Genomic DNA, 16566 nt, shown 5'->3' with positions numbered 1-16566 from the left:
TGCCAAGGTCACACAGCTTGGGCCAAGATTAACATCCAGGCTGTGTGGTTCAGAGCCTGGGCTGCTCATAACTGGACCCTCCGGCCTGGGGGTCCCACCACCCACCTCCTTTTCCCAGCTCACCAGGGCCTCCCTGGCTCCCAGGGAAGCTATGAGTGTGAGCAGTGGGGAGCCCGGGCTGCAGCTGCTGGGCCAGCCTGCTCCGGGGACACCTTGGTGCCCTCTCCCTGGCTGCCCCGGCAGCCCCCCGCCTGCTCACAGGCAAGGGCCCTCGGGGTCCCTTTCTGCCTTCACAGGAGGCCTACTCCGTGGCCCGGCAGTTCAACCTGACCCCGCCCATCTGCGAGCAGGCTGAGTACCACATGTTCCAGCGTGAGAAAGTGGAGGTGCAGCTGCCGGAGCTGTTCCACAAGATAGGTGGGCACCCTCGGGCCCCTCGCCCCGCCCCACCCCACCCCTGCTCTCAGGCCCAGGGCTTGACTCCACCTGCTTTTCCTCTTCAGGAGTGGGCGCCATGACCTGGTCCCCTCTGGCCTGTGGCATTGTTTCTGGCAAGTACGACAGTGGCATCCCACCCTACTCAAGAGCCTCCTTGAAGGTGAAGGAACAGCCTGGTGGGGAGGGACGGGCAGGGGATAGGCATTTTGGACGGGTAGGACCTTTGGGCCGACTGCTTTGGTGCTGGGCAGGGATTCCGGGAGCTGCAGCTGCTCCCACCTCGGTCTGCTGGGGGCGGGCTCCTTGGCGTGAGAACATGGAGCCCCTTCTGGCCTGATCCCATGTGTAGAGGGGCTGCCCAGCCTGTGGCACAGGTCCAAGTGGAGAGGCCCTTTCACATCCCCCCACCTCTGCCCCCACCACATCCCCCCACCTCTGCCCCCACCACATCCCCCCATCTCTACCCCCTACCACATCCCCCCACCTCTGCCCCCCACCACAGCCCAGCATTCAGAACTCTGAGACCCCTGGGCCTGGGCTCCGAGATGGGGGCTGCAAAGCCACATGGAGGTGACCCTGGGAGAGGCGCCCCTCCCCACCACACAACCTCCGAATGGGGACTCAGGAGGGTCCCCAGACTGCAGGATCTGGAGAACAAGGAGCAGGCCAAGAAAGTCTGTCCAGCCAGCAGTCTCAGCACTGGGGCCCACAGCCCTGGGTTCCAGGGCAACATGGCCTGGCCCCCGACTCCTCCCATCCCATGGCAAGGTCAGGGCCCCCCTCCAGGAGGCCCTGCAATCCTCTGGGGGGGATGGCCAGGGGAGAGAGCACTCCCCTAGGGCCAGGAGGTTCTTCTGGGCCACCAGTGGCAGCCGAGACCCCAGGCTGCCAAATTTCCTAAGAGAAGGAAGGCCAGCACCTCGCCTCCTTGTCCTGACTTGGGGTTGGGCCAGCACCACAGTCTTTGCACTTCAGAGCCTGGACAGGCCCCGCTCATCCACCAGCCCATGCCCGGCCCACTGCCCACTCTCCCCTACTTGAGAGGCCTGGGGCAGGGGCACTGCCCTGGCTTCAAGATGAGAAGAGCCCCTATGAGGGAGAAGGGTCCAGAAGGAATGAGCCCATCGGCCCCCTGCACGTGGGGGTCCAGGTGACCTGCTCTCATCTGTAGCTGTGCTGCTCCCCTCCCCCGCAACCAGGGCTACCAGTGGCTGAAGGACAAGATCCTTAGTGAGGAGGGCCGGCGCCAGCAAGCCAAGCTGAAGGAGCTGCAGGCCATCGCCGAGCGCCTGGGCTGCACCCTGCCTCAGCTGGCCATAGGTAACGGTGGGGTCGCCATGGGGCCAGTGCCCCTGGGGAGAACCTGCCCCAGCTGGCCGTAGGTAACAGGGTGGGGTTGCCATGGGGCCAGTGTCTCTGGGGAGAGAGGGGAGGGATCCCTGGACATCATCCCCCAGCCAGCCTCGGGTAATCGGGCTCTAAGGGGCATGGTTGGGACCCCATGCCTCTAGGGGGATGTCAGGAGTCCCTGAGGACCTGGGCCACCCCCTCCATCTGCCAGCCATGGGTAATGGGGCTCCCGCTTTCATGGGAAGAGGATGGGGAGCGCTAAGCACTTGGGCCACCTCTCCATCAGGGAGCAGCGGGCTCCCCCATGCTGCCTCCAGCCACCTCTTAGACAAAGCCCGTGCCCAGCACTGCAGGGCTTCCTAGACCCCCTCAGCCCCCCAGACCAAGATGCTGGGTCTCTCGGCCCAGTCAGAGGCAAGGCAGACCCATCAGGGGCCCCTGTCGTGGGTGTTTCTCCCTCACCTTGGGTCTCACCGCCACAGCCTGGTGCCTGAGGAATGAGGGGGTCAGCTCCGTGCTCCTGGGGGCCTCCAATGCGGACCAGCTCATGGAGAACATTGGGGCAATACAGGTAAGAGTGAGAGGCCTTGCTGGGCAGAGGGCCCATCCCAGCCCGAGCCCCATCCAGTGCATCCTCCCAGGCTCGTCCTGCGTGCCAGGCTCTGTTCTAGGCACTCAGGATGCGCCCGTGAACCATCAGAGTTGTGCTCCTGGAGAGCTTGCTTTCCAGCAGGAACAGACATGAACACTAACTGCACGAAACAAGGAGGTTAGAATGTGTGTCAGGGTGGACGAGCGCTGTAGGAGAGAAGCCAGAGATAAAGGGAGGGAGCTGGGGCCAGGGACAGTGGCGCTGCAGACTCAGGTTCAAGGGGGCCTGTCAGGTGGGCTTGTTGAGAAGGTGGTGCTTGAGCAGTCTTGAGAGATGCGGAGTAAGTCACGCAAATGCCTGCGGGAAGAACCTTCCACCAGCATGAAGAGTTGATGCAAAGGCCCAAAAAGGCCTGGAGCAGAGGGGCAGATCCCGAGAGGCACGAAACACCTCCAGGGACTTCTGAGTGAGACGGGAGCCGTGGCAAAATTGTGGGCAGAGGAGGGCGAGCTGCAGCTCAGCCTGGAAAGGGAGGCTGCTCTCCGGCTGCTCCGTCGGGGAGGCTTTGGGAAGCAAAAGTCGAAGCAGAGAGCCCTGGTGGGAAGTGGCAGCTGCAGGTCCAAGACGGGAGTGGTGGTTGGATCCTGGATGTTTGGGAAGGTGGGGCCCCCGGGACTGGCTGACAAACTGGATGTGGGGGTGAGAAGGCGAGGTGGAAGTCGGTCCCCGGGTGTGTCACCCGGAAGGGTGGCGGTGCTGTTAGCTGAGGCAGGCGCAGCTGGAAAAAGCAGTCACAGACATGGAAGTACAGCATTTGGCCTGGAGTTTCCATTTTATGTCACTGCTGCCACCACCCTTCAGGAAGGTTCTAGGGCACCTTGACATTTGAGAGGGAGTGCACAGACCCAGGCATGCTTCCTCTCTGCCCCAAACCTTCTGAAACACAAAAGCAGCGTGGCCTCCATCTGCCTCAGATGGAGCCCAGATGTGATGGGGTAACCCGGGCCTGGCCAGCCGACCATCTGGAAGAGCCTGGCCCCACCTCCTCCCCAGGCCAGGCCCGTCTTGTTGGTGGGATTCTGATTTGTTGTTGTTCTTGCACGCAGGTCCTTCCGAAACTGTCGTCTTCCATTATCCACGAGATTGATAGTATTTTGGGCAATAAACCCTACAGCAAAAAGGACTACAGATCCTAAGCCGCCCCCGCCCGCCTGCTCGGACAGTTTCCGTTCCCTCCTAGTCTCTGTTCGCTCGCTTAAGCTGTTTTGAAGCCAAGTGAAGAGTGTGGTTTGCATCCAAGAGAAAACACCACACTGTGATGTCATTGGGAAATGATCTCCCAAGTCGCTGCCAGACACCACCCACTGCTTCGCCGGACAATGTCGAAGTCCAGTCTGTGCCGGGGAAGGCACTGGTTAGGAAGGATGTTCAAACGGTCCCACCCAAGCCTGTCACCTCTGCTCATCCTCCAAGACCACCCAGCTTTCTCCCAGCCACAGCCAAGATTCCCAAAGTCAAGGCCCAAAGATTTCCAAGGTTCCCAAAGTCAAGGCCAGGCCAAGGCCTGGTTGGGTCCTTGGGGTGGGCAGGGCCGGCCTCTCCTCTGCTGAGAATCCCTACTTGGTGTAGGGGGAGAGGGGAAAGGGGTCTGGCCCATCGAGGGGCCCCTTCTGCCAGGGCCTTGGTTGCTGGGGCAGGGCCTCCCCACTGGGGGTCTTCCTCCACCTCCCACTTTCCAAGGGCTCCAGGAATCTGGGGCCTGACCCCAGATTCCTCCCCCATCCTTTTCTGCTCCAACCTGCCCCACTGGGTCCCGGCAGGGGCCGTGCCTACCAAGCTCGAGCTGGCCCTTGACCCCCACCCACCCCCACCCTTGCTGGCAGGGGCAGGGACCCCAGGGGGATTGACTCTGCAGTCTGGGAGCCACAAAAAGCGTAGCGGTGTGATTTCTAGCTCAGCCTCCCACCGTCTTCCTCCTACACACCAATGATGAGCCTCATGCCAGTGAGGCCCGGAGCGCTTGGGAGGGGTCCCAGTGGGGCAGGCCCCTCTGTCTGGCCACCCCTCTGTCCTGGCCCCGGAAGGCCCTGTGGTCATGTGCTCCTAGCTGCACGGTGGCTGCTGGCCACACCGCGGCAAGTGGCAGCAGGGGCTGGCCCTGTGCACAAGGATGCACTCCTCTCGGCCCCTGGAGACTTTCTCTAAAGCCGCCCTCCAGCCCAGGCCGCTGCTCTGCACCGAGGTGGTGGGCTTGGGTTTTGTAGCGCGCATGCTTGGACCCTTTCAGTAAGGAAGGGTCCTTGGGGTTTTCTGTGCCCATGACTTGGGGGCTGCACCCCCACAGCACCCCCACAATGTAGGAAAAGACCTCAGGGAACCTCTCCCTGGAAAGATGGCCAGGGCTGGTTAGCCCCTCCCACTGCCTGACACCTGGGACAGGCTGGGCAGAGGGGAGAGAGGGCAGGACAGGCCAGAGTGACGCCCCCGTGCAGCTTGGGCCGGAGGGCAAGGGATGCCAGTAAGTCTGCAGGTGCGGGGTGCCACCTACAGGCCCAGGCCTGTGTCCCGAGCAGTACCCAGGCTTTGCAGACCACGCAGGGCAGGGCTCCACTGAAGCCACCCCCACCCCTCGCCAGCTAGCTCCATAGGGAAGCCTGTGTCTCCTGCCCCCAGGGCACACCCTTAGTGCAGGCACCTCTGTTCCCGCTTTGCCCCTGGAGGAGCCACTATTCCAGAAGGCTCCACCCTGCCGTCCTGCAGGAGCCTGCTGTCCAGTCCTGGCCGGGCCAAGGCCTGGGAAACTGTGAAAGTCAGAAAGGCCAGCAGGGAGAGGCTGGGGTGAGGGGAGGAGAGGGATCAGCTTCTGCTATTACCGACCCACCTTCATGCTGCCCCTGGCGCCTAGAACCCTTGCCCCTCCTCACAGACCAAGTCCCGGGGGTCTCCACTCAGTCCTGCTGCCTGCTTCACCAGAAGCAGCCCTGTGAGTGTGGGGTGGGGAAGTCCTTTCCCAACGGAGGTCCCAGCCTATGGCCCTGGGCCCAGGTGGGGGTCGCCCGCTTCCTTCCCGGACAGGGTCCTGCAGTGGCCAATGGTGCCAGAGGGCAGGTGGCCCACCCTCGCCGTCAGGGAGGGTGGCTGGCCCCATCCCCACTGCCACCCAGCCCCACCCACTGTTGGAAGAGGGACCAGCGCGAGGTGGTGCCCAGGGTGGGCACTGCTGCTTAACGCGAGGCACACCTGGGGCAGCTGAGCCCCCAAAGGCTGCGGGTTTGCCAAACACAGAGAGGCCAGGCCCCGTTGTCAGGATGCAGGCAGCCTCCGGCGCAGCTCTTTCCACGACCTGGTTCCTGGATGTCCTGTTTGTTCCACACCCATCTACAGGGAGGATGTGAGGGGCTCTGCCTCCCAGGGCCAGGTCCCCCCTCTCGGGAGGGGGTATTGGGTAGGACCATCCAAGAAAGGACAGAAGACCAAGGGCAGTCGGGTTCTAGAAAGGAGGGCGCTGGCCCTGCTGGGCGCTGCGGAGCCCCCACTGTTTCCCACTCAGCTTTGTGCTCAGATCCCAGGTCCCAAGGAGTGACAGGGGCTTCCTCCCACCTTCTGTCCTTGTCCAGTCATGTAAATAATGTGCTTTTTCTCTCCCCGAGTCTTTTTTTTTTTTAAACCTACCGTGGTTCCTCAGCTAACTGCATTCCCTGCCCAGGCAGAGACTGTCCTATGCCTCGAGCTTCCAAACGAGACTCAGACCGCGACACAGCCACCGTATTTATGGAATGACAAAATAAAGCCCAAACCCATCGGTCTCTGTGACTTTTTGCTCCTCTCATTTCCTCGGGGTCAGGGCTGGGCCAGGGTGACTCGGGAGGGGAGGAAAAGGCTGCCAGCAGCAGGGCCTGGGGCATCCCCCAAACCGGAGCCTGCAGCCAAGGGCAGGTGGGTTGGAAAGGGCCCGTGGAGAGAGAGCGGGGACAGAGAATGGGGACAGGGTGGTCGTAAGACCTGTCCCTCATCTCTCCCAAGCGATTCAGCCAAGGGAGGGTGCGTGCCTCCCCTGCCGCCCCCAACACACACATTCTCTTTCACCAACTCTGAGGGCCCAAAGCTGCTTGCTGGGAGGCTGCTGTCCCTCTGGGGACCTGGCTGGCTGCTGTTCTCATAAGGACAGAGGTCCAGGCCTGGGGAAGCTCTCATGGTATGTGTTTGGGGTACAGGTGAGAGGGGCCTCACCCCAGCACACCCGTTTCGGGCTCCCCTCCTTCCCAGTGAGCCCCTGCACCCGTGAAATGACCATCCCAGGCAAGAGAAGGCTTCTGGACACGCCCCCACCCCCCACCACTCCTCCCTGGCCCCAGCCCCCACCCCCATTCTAAATCTTGAATCTTAAAAAGAAAAAACCTCTGATTAAATCCTTTCCCAAAGGATTTATTAAAACACAGAAAACCAAAACATACACACAGAGTACAAAGTAAAGGTGATTGTGTTGGCTACAGCCTCTGTCCAGCCTCCCGTGGGCGAAGACCAGACAAGCCACGGCTCACAGGGGAGCCTGGCTTCCAAAGCTGGACCCGCCCCCGCCGGGGCCACCCTGGCTGGGACTCCTGGCGCGCCCTGCACCCAGCCCAGGGCCCTCCCTTTGCCAGCCTGGGGCTGTGCCTGGGGAAGGGGGTCGGCCCCCTCTTAGCTGGGCCTGGGCCGGTGGAGTCTGCTCCCTCCACACCCCTGAACTCAGACCCCACGGGCCAGTGGGACCCTCCCTTCCTCTCCAGGGGTGCTTGGGCTCCAATCTCTGCTTGAGGAGTTCAGGACACACACACACACCCAACGGGCCCTTTCTGGGTTATCGCACCTAAAAAAATACTTTGTTTAAAAAAAAAATCTGAAAATTAAAGAAAAAAAAACACAACGCCAGTGAGTTTGGGCTGATGCACCACAACCTGTAAACTTTCAGACACAGAAAACGGGACAGGAACCAGCTGCCGAGGCCGAGGCGGGCCTTGCACAGAAGAGACTTGGGGGAGGGGCCGAGGCCAGGTCACCAAGACGGTGAGGGCAGAGGGGCGTGCCAGCCTCGGCCCCCACCCACGCCCTGTCCCCTGCCCACAGACCCCGACGCACACTGGAGGCTCCAAGTGACCAACACTTGACCAAGTCCACCTGGCTTCTGGCTCCCATGCACCCGAGCCCACTCTCCACTCCACCTCCTTGGGCCTCAAGTGTCCTGGGATGACAGGAGTGAGGGCTGCAGGTGTCACCGGGCCAAGGCTTGGTCAGCTCCTGACCTCGGCAGGGGAGCACCCGGGGGACTCTGGGAAGGCAGCCCCCAAAAGCAGGAGGACTTCAATCATAGGGGGCAGGGAAAGTCCGGCCTGCCCCTGGGGGAAGCCAAGTTTGCAAAAAACGCAGGAGCTTCGGAAGGTGGCTTTCACGGGGGACGCTGCTTCTGCCTCAGGCGTGTATGAGAGGGCCCTGCAGACGTGCTCACTCCACCCCGAGTCACCTGAGCCCATGGGGCAATGCCTTCCAAGACCTTGGCTCAAACATGGCTCTGCAGAAGCCCTACTCAGCACTGGCTTAAAGTGGCTGGAAATTTCCAATCGCAGACTGGCACTTTGGGCTCACGTTCATGCCCAAGGACCCTGATTCTACCAGCAGCAAAAACCAAACCCAGCCCAAAGACGCCAAACATACGGACACCACCATCACCACTTTGGGCAGAGATGACTGACAAACCAAGAAGGACATTCTCAGATCTTTTCTCCTCTCCCAAACTGGTCAGCCCCAAACCCGCTCTGACTCTAGTAGCCCACCCCTCCCGGGCCCTGGGGTGCTGGCCACGGACAGCACCACCCCTTCTGGACCAGGCAGTGCAGGGGGCCCAGGCCCAAAGGAGCCCTGGCCAGGCTTTCCTGGGTGCCCGAGTCTAACCAGGCAGAGGAGAAGGGAGCCCTGGCGAGGCCTGGGAGTGAAGCAGAGAGGAAGGGACAGAGCAAGGCTGCCTGAGAGGAAGGGCCCACAGGGGAGGGACCATCAGCCCTTGGGGTGGAGACACAGACCCCTGTCCTGACCGCCACAGGCCTCCAGTCCTGCTGCTCGGGAACTATCTGCTGTGGGCCAAGGAAGGTGGGCACTGCTCCCAACGAGGGCCAACCCCAGTGCTTGCCACTGCTTGTTTGGGGACGAGGGCATGGGAGTGAGCTTCTGACCCGAGCCAGGACCCTTTGCCAGGAGGCACCGCAGAGCACACAACACGCATGTGGATAAACCATAACATGTGAGCCCGCTGACAATCATCTCCACTCCAGGGTGCTCCCCACTACGCCCACGTGCAGTGTCAGGGTCGGGCTGGCCTTGCAGACCTGGATCCAGACTGGAGTGTGGGAATGCGCCAAGAGGAAGGACTTGTAGGTCCCGCCCTCCGGGGTTCAGAGACAGCCTCATTATGAGTGAGGCATATAGGGCTTAGGGAGGGCCAGGCAATTGCTCCAGTGTCTGCAACACAAGCTGGTGAATCCTGACCCAGCCCTGGCCCCCTCAGTCCCAGGCAGGCCCTCTCCAAGGAGCTGAACCCCAGCCCGTGTGCACCTCCACCCCAGGCCCAGCTGGGTTTTTCACGCAGCCCTTTCCTAACATTCCCAGGATTCTGCACCCCAAGGCACCTTCCCTGGGAAGGTCCCAGTACAAGACTCAGAAATGCCTTCCAGGTCGACCTGGGGCCAGGAGAAGGATCACACACAAACAGGCCTAGGGAGGGCCTGACCTGCTCCCCATCTCCGTCCCCAACTTGGAGGGGCAGGGTCCAGGGGAGTGGGTGGGATTCCAACAACCCACATGTGGGAAGATGGTTTTGGGATTTCAGGGCGCTCCTGGCAGGAAACAAGGCAGCAAGCCCTTGGTGCTGCGGCTGGGAGGGGTCTGCAGAGGGCACTGGGTCCAGTCCCCCTCCAGGCAGAACTCTCCCCACGCCTTCCAAGAGTGCAGCCTCAGGCAAAAAGCCCCCGGGAAGGCCTTTCCAGGGACAGGGGAATGGGACAAGTCCAGGCCCCCAGGGGCAGCCCGGTTCCACCTCCGGAGGTGGGCAGGGTAGGCATCCCAGGGCACAGGGCAGGGCCAGGGTCTCCTGGGCCAGCTCAGGGCCCATGACCCTCCTTGCTGGGGCGCAGCTATCACTGCCCTTAACCACACCTCTGGCAGAAGGCAAACCCAACGCAGCAGTGGCTCCGAGGCAAGTGCTGGCCCCCCCAGTCCACCCTCCCTGGGATCATACGCTTCTGCCTGCTGTGAAGAGCCGGGGCCACAGGCCCCCAACCGGTAACAGAGTCCAGGGCCTTCAAGATGCGCTGGGCCAGGGACAGACACCTGCTGGCAGAGGATCCACCTCCCCACAAGGAGAGAGCAAACACCTGGCGGCCTCCAGCCTTGGCAGGAAGGAGGGGAAATGTCAGCCAGGGTCTCACCATAGGGCTGGACAGCGGCTCCCCAAACCTGCCCTGTCTGTTGCTGGGAGGCTCCAAGCGGGCAGGGGGCCAAATCAGAAGGGGCAGTCACACAGGTGCAGACAGGTCAGGTAGGGGACACTGAGGGCTCCTAGGGCACCAGGCGCCATGTCCTCCCCAGCTGGGCTCAGTCCACAGGGCAGTGCCAGGACTACCTTGGGTCTGGAACCCATCGGTAAAGAGACATCAGTGCTGTAGGTTCGAATCTTCCATACGTCATCCAACTTTTATCAAGACAAACGTGTTCAAGTCTTCAATAGGAAAGTGCAAAAGATGTACAAATAAATGAAATCTCTTCTAAGAAGTCGTCTGGAAAAGGTGGCGAGGGGGCACGTCCGGCGTGGTTGTGGGGGCAACGCTGTGTGGAAGAACACTTGAATTATGATGAGGTGGCACTTCTGGGCTCTGGCCCAGCTGAGCTGGGCCTCGTCCTCCATGTGATGGCATTACTAGGTTTCCCTTTTTGTCCCAAGGTGGCGCTGGCTCCTAAAAAGGTGGCAGCTTTTCTCTCCCATGTGGGTCGGGCAGGTGGCCCGGCAGGCGTGGCTGCAAAACGCAAATCAGTGGGTTAAGCAGGTGGGCAGTTATAGGGGCATCAGGGTGGCACCCAACAGCCTGTAGCTGCTTCTCCACCTATCACAACCAACTATGATCGGGGTGCCCCCCAGCCACGACCTCCCAGCCACAGGCTGCCGGGCCAGGCCATGAGCTACACCCAGAGTGCCGAAAGCACCCAGGAAGCAGCAGCGGGCAGGGGCAGCCAGCCAGGAAGCCCCTCTGGAGCCTCCTCCAGCAAGACACGGTTCCCACAGGGACAGACACAGCGTAGTGGAGGCTGGTGGCCCCAGAGAAGACCAGAATGAACTGGCAGTTTCTCTGAAATAAGCCCCCTCTCCTGGCCAATAGCCCCCACAAAACCCTCAGCCACCCTCCTGGTCCTGGGCAGGAAGTGAGGGTGTAAGACAAGATGTGATGTCCTGCCACCAGCAGGACAGCAGGGGCAGGACAGGGCTCCAGGCGGGGGCAGCAGTCTCTGACTTCCGCTGGGAACGTGTGCAAATGAGAACACATGTGCACACACAGGAGCTCACCCAAGTCCACCGACCCCTTCATGTCCTGCCACCCCAGCCTCCCAGTGGACAGACACGCTGGCCACAAGGTGGTCCCAGGGCCAAGGGGGCAAGGTAGAGGGGCTCCAGGCAGGTGGGTGGCTCTCAAAGCCGCCGGAGGCAGTAAAAGCTCCAGGACTTAGGGACGGGAGTCAAGTGCAGGGGCAGGGCTGACTGTGGCCAGGCCTGGTTTGCCAGCAATGGGGTGGTGGGGAGGAACACAGCACCCAGCAGCCCTCACCTCAGCTGGAAATGAGCGCTGCAACACAGGGAAGTCTCGAGGACGGCTAGATATCTGTCAAAAAAAGAGGAGAGCCGGGCTTGCCTGACGTTGGCAGCAGCAGGCAGGCCGGGCCCGGCGGGCACCCGTGTGCATGCTGCCCGGAGCGGACGGGCACCTACCGGTCACATAGGGCCCCAGGGGCATCTGGTTGTAGTTGACAATCCCTCCCGGTCCAGGGCCCCGGAAGTTGGGCCCAAAGTTGTTGCTGTACATCTGGGAGGAGCCGAAAGCGCCCTGGAGGCAAGGACTCAGCTTCACAGGTGGTCTCAGGCCCCCCACCCAGCCTCCACCCAGGGGCACGCCAGGGGGCTCGGGCCGGGGCACACAGGCCGAGCCTGACCTGCTGGATGGTGGGGTCCCCGGCGCGGTTGGTCAGGCGGCTCAGGATGCTGCGCTCCGACATCTGCAGCCGGGCGGCCACCGGGGGGATGCGGGACAGCATGGATGGCAGCCGGGTCACGTCGGCCTTCATGTCGCTCAGCAGCTCCTCCAGTTGGTTCAGGACTGTGGTGGGAGGCGGAGGGATGGTAGGATGGAGGGATGGAGGGGTGGAGGGATGGAGGAGTGGAAGGATGGAGGGATGGAGGGATGGAGGGGTGGAGGGGTGGAGGGGTGGAGCAGTGGAAGGGTGGAAGGATGGAGGGATGGAGGGATGGAGGGATGGAGGGGTGGAGGGGTGGAAGGATGGAGGGATGATGGAGGGATAATGGAGGGAAGATGGAGGAATGGAAAGAAGATGGAGGGATGGAGGAATGATGGAGAGATAGAAGGATGATGGAGGGATGGAGGGGTGGAAGGACGGATGAATGGAGGGGTGGAAGGACGGAGGGATGGAGGGATAATGTAGGGATAATGGAGCGAAGATGGAGGGATGGAGGGAAGATGGAGGGATGGGGGAAGATGGAGGGATGGAGGGATGATGGAGGGATGGAGGGATGGAAGGATGGAGGGGTGGAAGGATGAGGGATGGAGGGATCATGTAGGGATAATGGAGGGAAGATGGAGGAATGGAAAGAAGATGGAGGGATGGAGGAATGATGGAGAGATAGAAGGATGATGGAGGGATGGAGGAGTGGAAGGATGGACGAATGGAGGGGTGGAAGGATGGAGAGATGGAGGGATAATGTAGGGATAATGGAGTGAAGATGGAGGGATGGAGGGAAGATGGAGGGATGGGGGAAGATGGAGGGATGGACGGATGATGGAGGGATGGAGGGATGATGGAGGGATGGAGGGATGGAAGGATGGAGGGGTGGAAGGATGAGGGATGGAGGGATCATGTAGGGATAATGGAGGGAAGATGGAGGGATGGAGGGATGATGGAGGGATGGAGGGATAATGAAGGGATGATGGAGAGATGGAGGGATGATGGTGGGATGGAGGAGTGGAGAGATGGAGGGATGATGAAAGGATGATGGTTGGATGTTGGAGGGATGGAGGGATAATGAAGGGATGATGGAGAGATGGAGGGATGATGGAGGAATGGAGGGGTGGAGAGATGGAGGGATGGAGGGATGATGAGGGGATGATGGAGAGATAAAGGGATGTAGGGATGATGAAGGGATGATGGATAGATGGAGGGATGATGGAGGGATGGAGGGGTGGAGAGATGGAGGGATGGAGGGATGATGAGGGGATGATGGAGAGATAAAGGGATGTAGGGATGATGAAGGGATGATGGATAGATGGAGGGATGATGGAGGGATGGAGGGGTGGAGAGATGGAGGGATGGAGGGATGATGAGGGGATGATGGAGAGATAAAGGGATGTAGGGATGATGAAGGGATGATGGAGAGATAAAGGGATATAGGGATGAAGCGATGATGGAGGGATGAAGGGATGATGGAAAAATGAAGGGATGATGGAGGGATAATATAGGGATGGAGGGATGATGGAGAGATGGAGGAATAATAGAGGGATGGAGGGATGATGGATGATGGAGAGATGGAGGGATGATGGAAGAATGAAGGGATGATGGAGGAATAATGGAGGGATGGAGGGATAATGGAAGATGGAAGGATGGAAGGAAGGTGGAGGGATGGGATGATGGAGGGATGGAAGGATGGAGGGATGATGGAGAGATGGGGGATGGAGGGATGAAGGGATGGTGGAGGGATGGGTGATGGAGGGGTGAAGGGATGGAGGGATGGAGGGATGATGGAGAGATAGAGGGATGATGGAGGGATGGTGGAGACATGGAGGCATAGAGGGATGATGGAGGGATGGAGGGATGATGGAAGAATGAAGGGATGATGGAGGAATAATGGAGGGATGGAGGGATGATGAAGGATAATGGAGAGATGGAGGCATGGAGGAATAATAGAGGGATGGAGGGATGATGGATGATGGAGAGATGGAGGGATGATGGAGGGATGGAGGGATGATGGAAGAATGAAGGGATGATGGAGGAATAATGGAGGGATGGAGGGATGATGAAGAATAATGGAGGGATGGAGGGATGATGGAAGAATGAAGGAATGATGGAGTGATGGAGGGATGATGAAGGATAATGGAGAGATGGAGGCATGGAGGGATGATGGAGGGATGGAGGGGTGGAAGGATGGAGAGATGGAGGGATAATGGAAGATGGAAGGATGGCAGGAAGGTGGAGGGATGGGATGATGGAGGGATGGAAGGATGGAGGGATGATGGAGAGATGGGGGATGGAGGGATGAAGGGATGGTGGAGGGATGGGTGATGGAGGGGTGAAGGGATGGAGGGATGGAGGGATGATGGAGGGATGGTGGAGACATGGAGGCATAGAGGGATGATGGAGGGATGGAGGAATGATGGAGGGGTGGAAAGATGGAGGGATGATGGAGAGATGGAGGGGTGGAAGGATGGAGGGATGGAGAGATGACGGAAGGATGATAGAGGGATGGAGTGATGATGGAGAGATGATAGAGGGAAGATGGAGAGACGGAGGGATGAAGGGATGAAGGTATGATGAAGGGATAATGGAGGGATGGAGGAATGGAAGGACGAAGGGATGATGGAGGGATAGAGGGATGGAGGGGTAGAGAGATGGAGAGATGGAAGGATGGAGAGATGATGGAGAGATGGGGGATGGGGTGGAAGGATGGAGGGATAATGGAAGGATGATGGAGGGATGGAGCAATGATGGAGATGATGAAGGGATGATGGAGAGATGGAGGGATGAAGGGATGGAGGTATGATGAAGGGATAATGGAGGGATGGAGGGGTGGAAGGATGGAGGTGTGGAAGGATGGAGGGATAAGGGATGAGGGATTGAGGGGTGAAAGAATAGAGGGATGGAGGGGCGGAAGGACGGAGGCATGGAGGGATGATGGAGGGGTGGAAGGATGGAGGCATGGAGGGATGGAGGGATGAAGGGCTGTGCCGGGGAGGTAGCCCGAGAGCTGGGGCTTATTTGCAAGGGTGTATGACTGCACCTGCCCAGAACCGGGCACCAGGGGGTGCCCTACACCAGGCCCTCCCAAGCTGCAGGCAGCACTGCCAAGTGGGGACACAGCAGGAGCTTCCAAAGAACTCCTCCCAGGAGCCCCTCTGGGCTGGGCAGGGGCCCACGGGCTGCAGACGAGCCAGCCAGAAGCGCTGCCTGACGCTGGGCTTCCCTCCTAAGAGTTCTCAGGGAGACCTGCAGCCCCAGGCCCTGCTGGGCACAGGATCAGAGTACACCAGGGAGGGCTGCAGGGCACGGGGATGGGTCCAGCAACTCTCACCACAGGGCCACCCCCTCCCACAACCAGCCGGGAGCCCCGAGGGCAGAAGTGTGCCCTGTGACCACAGGCAGAGATGTGCAGCCAGCACCAAAGATCTGAATCCTGGGAGATCTTGGGCAAACTACTTCCCTTCCCGCACGGGGCCAAGGAGAAGGCTCCAGGCTGATGGGTATTGCCCGGGCTAAAGACACAGTGCATTTAAGTCACGCTATCAGGACTCAGAAGCCTTTACAGTTTCGTGGTTTTCTGTGTCACTAGCCCGGGCCGGGGCCTGCACAGAGCAGGCTTGAGAAACAGGCTGGAGAAGCAAGCAGCCTCAGTTTCCCTGCAGGGGAGATAAGGGGTCTGATGACAGGACTGTTCCATCTTGGCCCAGAAGTCCACCGCCCTCTGGGCTGACATCTGTCCCCAGCCCCTACCCCATCAGTGCCCTCATCTACAGCCAAGAGCGCTCGCTGGGCAGGAGGAAGGTGGGGGGAGCTGCACCGTGGGGGGCAGGGCTTGCTCACCCTTGTGCAGGACGGCATTGGCAGGCTTGTTCCCAGCAAGGGACTCCTTGGACAGGTGCTGGTGGCTCTCGGCGAGGCACTCCACTTCAGCCAGGCGGGCGTTGAGGGCCATGGCGGGGTGGTTGGGGTCCTGCGTCATGTTCAGGTACGCGGCCCTCCGGAGCTGCTCCTCAATGACCAACGCCTGCTCCAGCAGCTGGGGGCGGGGCGCAGCGTCGGCCCGGCCCCTCCCCCTGAATGGCTACCCTCCGTGCTCCACCAGCGCCCACCCCAGGCCAAGGCTCCCGGCAGAAAGGAGGGAAAGAGGATGTACTGCCATCTGCTGCCCACCCTGGCCTGGTGGTGGCCAACTCTTGGAGCTGTCACCAAGCTGGGTTCTCTGTACCCCAACACCCCAAGGCAGCAGATACTTCCCGGTGGGGCCAGGGCCAGAGCAAGGATCCACCACTGTTAGTTGATGGACATACTGATGCTTCGTGGCAGCGTGACCCAGGTACATGGGGAGGGGTTGCTGCTAATTCCTTTGCCTTTGCGAGGGTCCTCCTGACACCCGTCCCTCCCTGCCCCCTGCAGCCTTGGCCCTTCAGAAGACAGACCTTAAACCTGCGGGCCAGGAACTTGTTCTTCATCTCCAGGTAGTTGCCCTTGTGGACCTCAGACTTGAAGGGCTCGTTGAGGATCATGTACCGTGGGTCATTCTGGATGTCCTGCCAGCGGGCGTAGCCGTGCCTGGGTGGGGCACCATTAAGGGCAAACCTGGCCATTAGAAGTGGTGGGGCCGTAGGGGGAGGCAGCTCAGGGAGGGGGAGGGGCCGGCCCGGGGGTCGGCATTCTGGCTGTACGCTCTCAGGCAAGTCCTTAAGCCCAGCTGCACGAGGAACATATTGATGACACAACAGTGACAGTATCAGCAGACACTGACAGGTGCCCTGGGTGCACCAGACACAGCCCCGGGGCTTCAGAGGGTTAACTCTTCACCCCAACAACCTGGGGTGCATACGTTTAAGTCTTGCCCCCAGCGCCTGTGAATGGGAACCTTTTTCGGAAATAGGGTATTTGCAGATGTAATGAAGTTAAGAAAGGGT

General features: G+C 60.4%; 2 protein-coding genes across 22 annotated transcripts in view; one reads left to right on the top strand and one right to left on the bottom strand.

Annotated features, from left to right (window-relative positions):
• The window catches only part of KCNAB2 (potassium voltage-gated channel subfamily A regulatory beta subunit 2), a 111778-nt gene extending 105585 nt beyond the window's left edge, over positions 1 to 6193 (top strand). For 10 of the 15 annotated variants that reach the window (XM_054662154.2, XM_054662146.2, XM_054662148.2 and 7 more), the window contains 5 exons: positions 297 to 417; positions 504 to 598; positions 1638 to 1758; positions 2271 to 2359; positions 3487 to 6193. In XM_054662154.2, the coding sequence (XP_054518129.1) occupies positions 297 to 417; positions 504 to 598; positions 1638 to 1758; positions 2271 to 2359; positions 3487 to 3576 (516 nt within the window). In that variant the 3' untranslated portion in view covers positions 3577 to 6193. Of the gene's footprint in view, positions 1 to 296; positions 418 to 503; positions 599 to 1637; positions 1759 to 2270; positions 2651 to 3486 lie in introns of those variants that run through there. The other 5 variants (XM_063787098.1, XM_054662136.2, XM_016953000.4 and 2 more) reach the window with 2 other exon arrangements.
• A 596-nt stretch (positions 6194 to 6789) lies between these two features.
• Positions 6790 to 16566, bottom strand: part of CHD5 (chromodomain helicase DNA binding protein 5) — a 79703-nt gene continuing 69926 nt past the window's right edge. For 3 of the 7 annotated variants that reach the window (XR_010148419.1, XM_054662067.2, XM_054662072.2), the window contains 6 exons: positions 16078 to 16210; positions 15482 to 15677; positions 11609 to 11772; positions 11388 to 11502; positions 11227 to 11280; positions 10076 to 10422 (listed from right to left, as the gene is read on the bottom strand). Coding sequence is in view for 5 of the 7 variants with exons in the window: in XM_054662067.2 (XP_054518042.1) it covers positions 11273 to 11280; positions 11388 to 11502; positions 11609 to 11772; positions 15482 to 15677; positions 16078 to 16210 (616 nt within the window). In the remaining 2 variants the exon portion in view is untranslated. Of the gene's footprint in view, positions 10423 to 11226; positions 11281 to 11387; positions 11503 to 11608; positions 11773 to 15481; positions 15678 to 16077; positions 16211 to 16566 lie in introns of all 7 variants that reach the window. The other 4 variants (XM_016953031.4, XM_054662069.1, XM_063787016.1 and 1 more) reach the window with 3 other exon arrangements.

Source organism: Pan troglodytes, chromosome 1 (assembly GCF_028858775.2).
Source record: "Pan troglodytes isolate AG18354 chromosome 1, NHGRI_mPanTro3-v2.0_pri, whole genome shotgun sequence".
Lineage (NCBI taxonomy): Eukaryota > Metazoa > Chordata > Mammalia > Primates > Hominidae > Pan > Pan troglodytes.
The sequence above is the reverse complement of the archived record's forward strand: the minus strand, read 5'-3'. Positions and strand labels throughout refer to the sequence as shown.